The sequence below is a fragment of the Chiloscyllium plagiosum genome, chromosome 11 (genome assembly GCF_004010195.1).
Source record: "Chiloscyllium plagiosum isolate BGI_BamShark_2017 chromosome 11, ASM401019v2, whole genome shotgun sequence".
Lineage (NCBI taxonomy): Eukaryota > Metazoa > Chordata > Chondrichthyes > Orectolobiformes > Hemiscylliidae > Chiloscyllium > Chiloscyllium plagiosum.
Genome location: NC_057720.1, coordinates 54,012,272 through 54,024,750, shown reverse-complemented (window position 1 = coordinate 54,024,750; position 12,479 = coordinate 54,012,272). Strand labels below are relative to the sequence as shown.

The window sequence follows — 12,479 nt, the reverse complement described above, 5'->3', positions numbered from 1 at the left end:
GCCAGGTGAAAGCATGGAAAATGTGATGGTCTTTGTACATAGAAAGCTTATCCACAGAGCAGATTTTTTTCACAATGTCCTCTATCTGATGCCCTGGAATTCTCCTAAGGTATTTATCTTTCAATTCTCACACAGTGAGCTATTTGTGGGCATGCTCTTCTAGATTTCCACTGATGTTTACCTTTTTATCACTTGGTTTCAAAACCATAATTGTTTATAGCATGTTATTTTTCAGCAAAAACACAATTAAATATAATATTCAGTATAAAATTCACTGTAACAGTGAAATTAAAGAAATGAGTCGCAGTATTTAAGTTAATTTTTATTAATTAGCAAGAAAGCCTGATATTGGGATTTTACAAGATTCTACTGGCTAGCATTCTCACTGTTGTTCTTCAATCAAACAGTATTGGAATAAAGTCATGAAGTGCAAAAGAGTTTATCAATGAGGAAAAGCCAATGACCTCACCCAATTCACTGTTATCCATTGATTCATTTTTTCCATAGTTTCTCATTGAACCTATTCCTTTATAGTTCTTCCACTGCTATTAAATATGATATAATAAAAAGAAAATAAAAATTGATTGCATGTGCACACTCTGATAGCCTGGATGTGGTCTGCACTCTTACCTTGCAGAAACATATTGTTTTCCTACAATTTTGTATATTCCAAATAATATTATCTGTGCAAGTGCTGCAAGGCCTGGGATAGGGACACACTGACCAAAATTTCCACACATGGTGCGAATTAAACATTGACAAGTTGATACACAAATTGACAGGTTGCATACATGACTTCTCTATGACAGGTTTGGGCCAAAAGGTTATTCAGCTCTTGAGTGTGAGCTAGATTCTTGCAAGAAAAATCCAAGTTCTAATGCCTCTGAAGAGAAATTTTACAGAATATATAGGGTGGGTTCTGAGCTTAGGGCGCTGCAGCATTTTTGTGCATCTTAAGAGATCAGCCTCTCCATTTGGAGATGCACTCGATATGCCATGTTTAAATCAGGAACTATTTCCAACCTGTAAATCCTGGCCATCATACCTGGCCATAGTTCGGTAGATTTTTGGCCATTTATTGCTCCAACACCGTCACTGAAAGCTTTACAGATTTCAAAATGAAATCATGCCATTACTATTTTTGGGAGAAACTATCCCTTGCTAGAGCTGACAAAAATAAAATTTATGGATGCCACTATTTCTGAATGTGTTAGACTGAAAACAATATAACAATCTATATACAATACTTTCATCTTTGACCCCAGCAATGATGACACATCCATCTTCAATTACAAAAAAAGCCACTGATATCACTTCTAGCCTTAGGTAATCTTCCACTTCTATCATAAATTCTTGATTGTCTTTGCAGTCTCTGTCCTAGGAGTGCATCTGCTGCTTTCCCCAGAATGTCTCCAGCTTTCTCAGTTCCTGAGCATCACTACTTTTGTTGCTAAGTAACAGTAATTGACATACTCCATCCCTGTTTCTTCTCAGACATTTGTTCTTGCTTTACTTCCCATTTCATCTGACAGCTTGTTTTATTCCTCACCCTAATTGCTATCCAGCCTTACATGTTCTTTATTCCCTGTCTGATAGCTTTACTCCCACCTCTCCCTCCTTTACACCAGCCTACCCATGAGCAACACTGCAGCCACTTTATTAGAATATAGTAAGTGTAGTCCTCTTATATAATATATAATCTCTTACTCACCCACTAAGTTCCCATATACAGTCATCATTGCTCCTTTAGTTTTGAAGTGGAGTAAAAGGTTCTTAGAACTGTTCAGCATGGAAACAGACCCTTTGGTCCATCCTGTCCATGCCGACCAGATATCCTAAATTAATCTATTCCCATTTGACAGCATTTGGTCCCTATCCCTCCAAACCCTTCAATTCATGTATGCATCTAGGTGCCTTTGAAATGTAAGTGTACCAACCTCCACCACTTTCCCTGGCAGCTCATTCCATACACGCACCGCCCTCTGTGTATTCACCCCATCTAAGCCTCTCATGATTTTATAAACCTCCATGAAGTCCCCTTCAGCTGCTGATATTCTAGGGAAATAACCCCAGCCTATTTAGCCTCTGCCAAAAGCTCAAATCCCTCAAACCTTGGCAACATCCTTGTAAATCTTTACTGAATCCCTTCAAGCTTAACAACATCTTTATTATAGTAGGGAGACCAGAAATGAACGCAATATTCCAAAAGTAGCCTTACCGATGTCCTGTACAGCTGCAACATGACATCCCAATTCCTATACTCAATGACTGACTAATGAAGGCAAGCACACCAAGTGTCTTCTTTACTACCTTGTTGATTCCACTTTCAAGGAGCTATGCACCTGCATCCTTAGGTCTCTTACTTTAGCAACATTCCCAGAACCTACCATGAAGTGTATAAGTCCTGCCCTGATTTGCCTTTCCAAAATGCAACACCTCAGATTTATCTATATTAAACTCCATCTACCATTCCTCTGCGCATTGCCCTATCTGAACAATGTTCTGTTGTACTCAAAAATAATTTTCTTCATTGTCCACTACACTGACAATTTTGTTGTCATCTGCAAATGTATTAACCATTTCTGTTATATTCACATCCAAAGCACTTATAAATGACGTAAAGCAGTGGACCTGTGGCACACTGCTGATCATAGGCTTCCAGTCTGAAAATCAAACCTCCATCACCACCCTTTATCTCCTACCTTCTGGAAAATTTTGTATCCAAATGGCTAACCAGTCTACCATATGGAACTTTGTTGAATATCTTTCTGAAACCCATATAGATAATTTCCACTGCTCTACCTTCATCAATCTTCTTTGTCACTTTTTCAAAAAAAACTCAATCAAGTTAGCGACATGATTTTCCACACACAAAGTCATGTTGACTATCCCTAATCAGTCCTTGCCTTTCCAAATACATGTAAATCCTGTCCCTCTGAAAATTTATGAATAAACTTTTATCAACAGCTTACTACATTAATAATTATTTGAATAATACTAACATGCTAATTAAACATGTCCAAAATCCATGCTTCAGAATTCCAAGAAGTCAGCCCTTCGATCTCTCAAAATTGTTTTTGAGTATTTTCTATGTAGCTGTTTTTGAAAAATTCAGACGATTGGATAACTAAACCATTGACATTTTACAGCAAGGTATTTTAGGAACTTGTAAATATAGTTACACAATAGAAAGTTATTCAATTTTCAAGGGTTGATGTCATCATCACTTAGGTCTCCTGTGTCCTTTATGTTCTTTTATCTGTCTGTGTAAGTTGTAATGATTGTCCTTTACAGCTTCCTGAATCTTTGCCTAATGGGCTGAATTACCCACAGGCAGGTAGCCACCCTCACCAAGGGCAAAGTGCATTGGGGTCTTCACCACAAAGCCTGCAGCATCGACCCAGGGAACAGCAATATGAAGGAGCTGTATCAAAGGTGACACTTCAGCAGTATCAGAAGCCTTTGCAGATTGCCATTTCGTCTTCGCAGAATATTGCTAGTCCTCGAGCAACTCAACCCAGCAGATGTCTGACAAGTATTAAACCACAAAAGAGCACAGAAAGCTACCAGGAACAGGTAAAATTGGAACCTTATAAAATTTTTCTGTGAAGAGGTTGGTTAGTCATGCAATTAGTTAGTAAAGTTTCTGATGGTTCAGGAAATAAAACCCATTGCACAGAATGATATTGAGAAGTACCTTTACAGAATAACAAGATCCTAATTCACTAATTATTCTGTAATAGGTTTTCTATGTTGACAGTCGGTACTATAAATAACATCTTTATTACCACACACCAGGAGAAAAATGAATATGTTTTCTGCTGTTAACTCATAGTTACCCGAGCTGTAAAAGTGTATGCACATCAGATACAGTCAATGCTAGGCTTGGCTGCAAAAGTGATCAATCTTTGAGGTCACAAAGGAGGTATGGAAGCACATTATTGGAGTAATAACAGTACCTTTGAAACCACACTTACAGCATGAATGTTAAGCTTATTGGTCCACTTTGAGACCATAAGACTGTAAGACATAGGAATAGAAGTTGGCCATTTACCCTGTTGAGTCTTCTCTGCCATTCAACAAGATCATAGCTGAGCTGATAATCTTCAACTCTAATTTTCTGCCTTTTCAGTATAACCCATCAGTAGCTGTCGAGGTAAGCATGCAGTTGCAGCAGGTGTGAAGAAGACAAATGGTATGATGACCTTTATAGCAAGAATATTCGTTACAGGTGCAGTGATGTCTCGCTGCACCTTTTAGCAATTAGTGTACAAGGTCACCCAGATCTCATTGCCCCTTACCCTTTCCCAATCTATCGCCATCCAGGTAATAATCTTGCTACCAAAGTGTATTTCCTCACATTTATCCACATTATACTTCATCTGCATGCATTTGTCCACCCACTCAACTTGTCCAATCACACTAAAGCATTTCTGCACCCTCCCCACAGTTCAGCCATCCATCCAGTCAGCAACAGATAACTACTGCTGATGATCTAAGACACTAAATTAATAATTGTTTTTTCAACTCATTGCCTGATGTTTCAAGGACACCCAAAGACTCTGAACTGTAAATTCTCTTCTGTTCCTTTTGTATTGGACATTGTTGCTTTTTTTAACTTTAGTACGTATGTGTGAGAGATAGGGCTTGGAAGGAGCTAACATAGTTTCACAGGCTGTGTGCCTGATGTCATGTCTTTTTCCTTGAAACCCCTGGAAAAAAATAATAAATTTGCTGTCGCTTTCACTCAAAATTTTGTAATTGGTTCTTCATTGCTACAGTAGAAATTAGTTAAGTACATTTTAGTTAGAGAAAGGTATGGCTTCATGCTAAAAAAGAAAATTAATTTATCATTGTGACCATCTATAAATTTTGTGTCTTTATGATGTTATATTCCACAAATACCTGATGAAGGAGCAGCACTCCGACAGTTAGTGCTTCCCAATAAACTTGTTGGACTATAACCTGGTGTTTTGTGATTTTTTAATTGTGTTTAACTAACTTCATTAAGATTTTTGATGATTTAACATAGGGGCTTGATAAGGGTTCTGCAGTTGTTGCACCAGTCATGGTTTTCCAAAAGGTATTTGATAAAGTGCTGTATAAACAATTTGTCAGGAAAAGTGAGCCCATTGAATGAAAAGGACCATAGCAGTGTGAATGCAAAGTTAACTGAGTAACAGCAAAGGGGGGATGAATAGATGTTCTTCAGATGGGGGCAGTAATGGAGTTCCCAGAATTGGTGCCAGAACTATTTACTTTTCTTGATATGTTAATGTGTACAAGGGACACATGTGTACAAGGGACAATTTTAAAATTCAGATGTAACACAAAATGTGGAAGCACTAAGAGTTTGAGGAGGATTGTGACAGTCTTCAAAACAACATAGACAAGATAGTGGAATGCGTGGGTACATGGCTGATGAAATTTAACACAGAGAATTGTAAAGTGATTTATTTTAGTAAGAAGAACGAGGAAAGACAAAATAAAGAATACAATCCTAAAAGATAGACCTGAGGATATGTATGTACAAGTTGTTGAAGTTGGTAAGGTAAATTGAAAAAAATCATCAATTAGATATTGGAATATTAGGCTTTATAATTAGAGATATAAAACACAAAAGCAAGCAAATTATGATGAACATTTACAAAACGCTAGTTCACCCACACCCAGGGTATTGTTTCCAGTTCTGGGTACTGCACTTTTGGAAGGATGTGAAAGGGTACAGAAAGGTTTCATAACAGTAGTTCCAGGAATGAGGAGTTCATGTTATTTAAATGGACTGGAGAAACTGGGTTTGCTTTCCTCAGAAAGGTTGAGAGGTGATTTGATGCATAGGTTCAAAATCATGAACAGCAGATAGAGAGTGTTATGAAGTTGAAGACATTTACTGTCCCTTTAAGAGTGAGTGAAAGCTGTTTTGCACTGAGAGCTTGCAGGCCCTGTCATATGACTGACTAGCAGTCTCAGAGTGTACTGGGAAATTGAAAATATGTAACATTGGCTGTGAAGCAAATACCTGAGTTTTGGTTGCTGTTTTGACAACCATTCAATTTTAGCCAATCACTTTAAATTATGCCCCAGGATACCAAAACCAATCAATTTTGAATTTATTGTTTTGCCAATATTGAGCCAATGAGACGATCTGATGCTGGCGGAATAAAGAAGCAGGAATTTTGACAGTTAGACAGAGAGACCAACTGCCATTGCCAGAGTAACTGCCAGCAATACATTCTTTACGAAAAGTACCTTTTTCATATGAAACATCTTTGCAGCAAAAGACCAAAGACAACCCAGGGAGATTTACAGGAAGAGGAAGACAGACACCGACGACGACAGCCATTGTACAGTTTTAAAATTAAGTTCATGTAATGTTAATATGGGTTTTTATCAGAACACTATATTGTTGTAGAGTGGGAGGTAGATAACAAACATTTCAAAGAAAGGAGGCTTAGATTTGTAAATATTTGTTGCTTATTGTTCATTTTTAGAGTTCAAGAATAAATTGATATTTTTATCTTTAAATAGTGGAATTTGGGAGTTCTCTGTCACTCATCCTTTGCGAGGTGTGGTGCGCTTTTCTGGGTGTTTGGTTTAATTAGCAGAAGGATTCACTGCCATGTCGTAACAGTTTGGGTGCTCAGGTCCATGATTTGGAAAGGTTTAGACAAATCCACTCTGATATTTGGACAGATTTGAAAAGATTAGGGATACAAAAAAATCCCAGCAGATTTAAACACTTCCTGATTACTGTCCTGGATCTTTAAACAAAATATAGGTGAGACAATTTGTTTAGTTTTGCTTGCTTGTGGTTAGTTAAATTAAAAGTGAGAAAAATAGCTCTTAAGATTCCTAAAGAGATTCTGGGGCTTGAAGATAATTCCCAAATTTGCCAAGGAAGTTTGGAAAGACTGAAGAAGGACATGCTTTTAGAATTAGCAAATAGGTTAGAATTGGGTCTAACCAGAGACAAAAGGAAAGCTGAAATTGTAAGGGAGTTAGTCAAGCACTTAGGTGTGTCAGAGAAACAGACAAGTACAGTAGAGTTAGAGAAACTTAAATTACAATTGAGGAAAAGGGAGTTAGAAGATAACGAGAGAGGAAGAGGGGAAACGAGAGAGAAGATTCTTAGCTGAGCAAAGAGAGAAGAAAAGGAGAGAGAAAGAGAGAGAGAAGAAAGAGGAAGGGAGAGAGAATCTGAACTTCAGAAGTTGCGATTTAGTCAGGAAAGTCAAGTTAACAGGTGGAGATGAAGAGCAAAGGTAGTGATATAGACTAATATGTTAAAACACTGCCACATTTTGATGAGAAACATGTTGACGCCTTCTTTATTTCGTTTGAAAAATTGGCTAGGCAGATGGAGTGATCAGAGAACTTGTGGGTAATGCTAGTTCAGATTAAGCTGGTAGGCAGAGCTAGTGATGTGTTTGCAGCGCTGTCAGATGAGGGGTCAAGAGATTATGAAGATGTCAAATAGGCTATTTTGAGTACTTATGAATTGGTACCAGAAGTGTACATACAGTGGTTCAGAAACATAAAGAAAGAACCAGATCAGACTTACGTTGAGTTCAAAATAATTAAACATAGTAATTTTTGAGAGATGGGTGCGGGCCTTAAAAATAGATAAGACTTATGAAGCCCGAAGAGAGATTATTCTGCTGGATGAGTTTAAAAACTCACTTCCTGAGATGACAAGAATTCATGTGGATGAACAGAAAGTTCAAGAAGTGAGAAGAGTGGCAGAGATGGCAGATGAATATGCATTGGTGCAGAACGCAAAGTTCAGCTTCCAGCAAGAATTTCATCCTGTGAGGATAGAAATTGGGAGAAGAGGAGATCCTTCAATACAAAACAAAGAGTAGAGAACACTGGTAATTGTTTACCACAGGTTAAAAAATAAGCCCGAGAGCGTGGAAAGGAGGTGAAAGGCTTCAGGTGGTTTCACTGTAATGGAGTGGGACACAGAAAGTTACAGAGCTAGTGGTTTAAGAAAGGCACTGGGAAAAGGTATTTTCGTGCCAGAAAGTGGGGCGTGTAAAGTCACAGTGCTGGTCATTAAAGAAAGGCAATGTGGGACAAGATATGGTAAAAGAAGCTACTTTTGTGGCATTAATAAAAGTAGGAAAGAAAACCCCACGAAAAGTTGAGGAGTTGCAGGACAGTGCACAGCCTAGGCAATGGCTGAGTATGGAGTTAGTGCCTGATCTCTATAAAGACTTTGCGTCTCTGGGTAAAGTTTACTCAGAAAGAACAGGGGAGAATGTAAAGAAGTTATAATTTTGAGAGGTACATGATCTAATCAGTCTCTAATAGTAAGAGATGAATGTATTTGCACTCTTTCTGACCTGTTAACCGAGAGAGTGGTAATTTGTGGGCGAGATGGACAGACATTTACCACTCCCCTAATTAAGATCAGGTTGGAGTGCCAACTCAAGACTGGGGAAGTAACAGTGAGAGTGACTGTTAGAGTCTCAGTTCCAGGAATAAAGTTTGTTCTTGGGAATGATTTAGCAGGATCCAAGGTGGGAGTGGCATGTTGTTGTGAAGAAGCCAAAGGAAGACCAGGGAACTGAGGAGGTAAAAGAAAAATTCCCTGGAATCATTTCAGACTGTGTAGGAACAAGAATCCCCTATCATAAGTCACGGCACGAAGTAAAAACTAAAGAGAAAGATGGAGGAGTTGAGGTTCAGTTAGCGGACACCCTGTTTGACATTATGGTGCAGGAAAAACCTGAATAAGCAAAGGGTCATTTCCCTGAGGTGAGGGAGTGCAGAACTAGAGGGCATAGGTTTAGGGTGAGAGGGGAAAGATATAAAAGAGACCTAAGGGGCAACTTTTTCACGCAGAGGGTGGTGTGTGTGTATGGAATGGGCTGCCAGAGGAAATGGTGGAGGCTAGTACAATTGCAATATTTAAAAGACAAAGATGGGTATATGAATAGGAAGGGTTTGAAGGGATATGGGCCGGGTGCTGGCAGGTGGGACTAGATTGGGTTGGGATATCTGGTCGGCATGGACAGGTTGGACCGAAGGGTCTGTTTCCATGCTGTGCAATTCTATGACTCTAAGTGTTTTGTCCTGAAAGACTAGTGGATTTACAGTAGAAAGATGAGCTGATAAAATATATGTATGTTGATGCATACTCAGATAAGGAGTCAGTGAATATTCCTGAGGGTTACTATCTGAAAGATAGAATCCTTAAGACAAAAATGGAGACCACAGCAGATCAGTGCAGAGGAAAAATGGGCAGGCATGCATCAGATTGTGTTGCCGGTAGCATACAAACAGGAAATGTTATGGGTAGCACATGAACTACCACTAGGAGGTTAACCTAGGTGTAAGATTACTACATCATCCAAATAGACTGCACAGTTTGTTAACCCAGCCACAATTCTGTTCATAAGTCTTTGGAATGTGGCTGATGCATTCTTCATTCCAAACGGCATCACTTTGAATTGATATAGCTCATTTGGGGTTACAAGCTCAGAAATTTCTTTTGCTTTCTCTGATAAAGGTACCTGTGAATAACCATGCAATAAGTCCAACTTTGTGATGTACCTGGCTTGACCAATTTTCTAAATACAGCCCTCCGATCTGGATATTGGGTGTGAGTGCACTTTTGTTCACGGTATTGATCTTCTGATAGTCCACTCAGGCTAAGATAGAAAAGCATTTCTATTGGCCTGGAATGCACAAGGATGTGATTAACTTTTGCCGTACATGTCGTACAGGCCAAATGGTTGGTAAGCCACCAGGAATAATAAAACCAGCACCTTTGTTGCTAATTCCTGCATTCAAAGAACCTTTAATGCAGGTTATAATTGATTGTGTAGGTCCCCTCCTGAAAACTAAAAGTGGGAACCAGTACTTGCTAACCATAATGGATGTGTCTATCAGATTTCCGGAGGCAATTCCATTATGGAATATTAAGGCAAAAAGGTGGTAGAGGAGTTAGTAGCTTTCTTCACATGGTATGGACTACCCCAAGAGTTTCAATCAGACCAAGGGTCTAATTTTACTGCTAGACTGTTTAAGGAAGTCATGGATAACTTTGGCATACAGCAGTTTAAATCAAGTGTACATAATCCTGAATCCCTGGAAGCTTTAGAAAGGTGGCATCAGACCTTGAAGACCATGTAAAGAGCATACTGTCAGGAATACCCAAATGATTGGGATAAAAGTATCGCATTTGTATTGTTTGCCATTATAGATGCTCCAAACGAATCTACTCAGTTTACTACCAATGAGTTAACATTTGGACATGAAGTAAGAGGGCCTTTGAAACTAATTAAAGAAAAAATGACAGGACTGAAGTCAGAGATCTCACACTTGGATTACGTATCAGAGGTGAGGGAGAGATTAAATCAGGTAGGTCAGTTAGCTAAACAGCACTCAGAGGGTACAACACAGAATTAAGCAGGTGGCCGATAACAACTCTAAAATTTGGATGTTTTCCCATGGGGATGACGAATTAGTATTGTTACCAATGATAGGAGATCCCTTCAAAGTTGCAATCGATGCTAGTGATATAGGTATTGCTACAGGAAGATGATGGAATTGAACTGCCAGTTGGTTACTTTCAAAGAAACTCAACATCCACCAGAGAAATATTCTATGATCGAAAAATAATTATTGAGTTTGATACTGGCCTTACAACATTTTAATGTGTATGTCATAATCAAGGTGTCGGAGACTGTTGTGTACACAGATCACATTCCCCTTCCCTTGGAATGATTTAAAGACAAGATTATGAGACTATTTTGTTAAGAGTCTTCTGTTACAGACTTTTAATTTACAAATTATATATGGTTCAGGTCGTAAGAATGTGATAGCAGATGTGATATCGTGGATTTAATGGATAAAGCATAGATAAGATTGAACAGATACTCATGTTATATATGTGTTCAGAAATTAACATGAACTTAGATTAATGTCCTATGTATTTCCTTGTAATAGGGGTTAAGAATTAGAAAAAAATGATGCCATCTTTTCATTATGATTGTTCATTTTTTTCTTAAGGGGGGAGGTGTAATGAAGTTGAATGCATGTACTGTACCTTTAAGAGAGTGAAAGCTGTTTTGCACTGAGCTTACAGGCACCTATCATGTGACGGGCTAGCAGTTTCAGAGTGTACTGGAAAATTGAAAATATGTAACATTTGACCGTGAAATAAACACTTGAGTTTAGGTTGCTGTTTTGACAACCATTTGAATTTAGCCAATGAGTTTAAGTTATGCCCCAGGATACTAAAAACCAATCAATTTTGAATTTATTGTTTTGCCAACATTGAACCAATGAGACAATCCGATGCTAGAGGTATAAAGAAGCAGGCATTTTGACAGTTAGAGAGACCAACTGCCAGCAACACACTCTCTATGAAAGGTACCTTTTTCATATAAAATATCTTTGAGTAGAAGACTGAAGACGATTAAGGGAGATCTACAGTCAGAGGAAGACAGACACCGACGACGATAGCCACTGTGCAGTTTTGAAATTAAGTTCATGTAATGTTAATATGGGTTTTTATGAGAGCAGTATATTGTTTGTAGAGTGGAAGGTAGATAACAAATGTTTAAGAGAAAGGAGGCCTCGAGTTGTAAATAGATTAGATTAGATTAGATTACTTACAGTGTGGAAACAGGCCCTTCGGCCCAACAAGTCCACACCGACCCGCCGAAGCGCAAAACAAATGTTTAAGAGAAAGGAGGCCTCGAGTTGTAAATAGTTGTTGCTTAATGTTCATTTTTAAAGTTAAAGAATACATTGATATTTTTTCTTTAAATAGTGAAAGTTGGGAGTTGTCTGTCACTCATACTTTAACAGATTACAAGGCGAAATGCATTTTTCTGGGTGTTTGGTTTAATTAGCAGAAGGAGAAAGTGAGGACTGCAGATGCTGGAGATCAGAGCAGAAAAATGTGTTGCTGGAAAAGCGCAGCAGGTCAGGCAGCATCAAAGGAGCAGGATTCTCCTGCTCTTTGATGCTGCCTGACCTGCTGAGTTTTTCCAGCAACACATCAATTAGCAGAAGGGTTCACCAATGTGTTGTAATAAGAGAAACAAGGGTCACAATCTAGAGGACATAAATTTAAAGTGTTTGGAAAATGAATCAAAGACAACATGAGGATCTTTATATTCAGTAATCTGGTATATGCCATCTGAAAGAATAGTAGAGGTAGATTCCAGCATGACTTTCAATGGGCAGTTTATGTGCAGGTGTAGGGTAAGGTTATTTTAGAAGCACAAAGACCGAGCAGTAGAGTTGGAGTAGCTAAATTGCTCCTGCACAGAATTTATACAACCTTGATGAGTCAAATTGCTCCCTCCCATGCTATAATTATCCAATGATGCTGTGGAACCTTTCTGACTTATAATGTTCAGTCCAATATCAAACAGTACTACTACTCGTTACTGATCCATTAGGGCTAATCACTAGATAAACTGATAACTTATAACAGCTTACTGAATCTTCCAGTATCT

The 12,479-nt window shown here is 38.4% G+C and overlaps 1 protein-coding gene across 21 annotated transcripts in view; it reads left to right on the top strand.

Annotated features, from left to right (window-relative positions):
- Positions 1-12,479, top strand: part of lrrc7 (leucine rich repeat containing 7) — a 607,301-nt gene that overhangs the window by 582,373 nt on the left and 12,449 nt on the right. For 16 of the 21 annotated variants that reach the window (XM_043699350.1, XM_043699364.1, XM_043699344.1 and 13 more), the window contains one exon: positions 3,295-3,576. In XM_043699350.1, coding sequence (XP_043555285.1) covers positions 3,295-3,576 — 282 coding nt within the window. The remainder of the gene's footprint in view (positions 1-3,294; positions 3,577-12,479) is intronic. The other 5 variants (XM_043699362.1, XM_043699355.1, XM_043699352.1 and 2 more) reach the window with 1 other exon arrangement.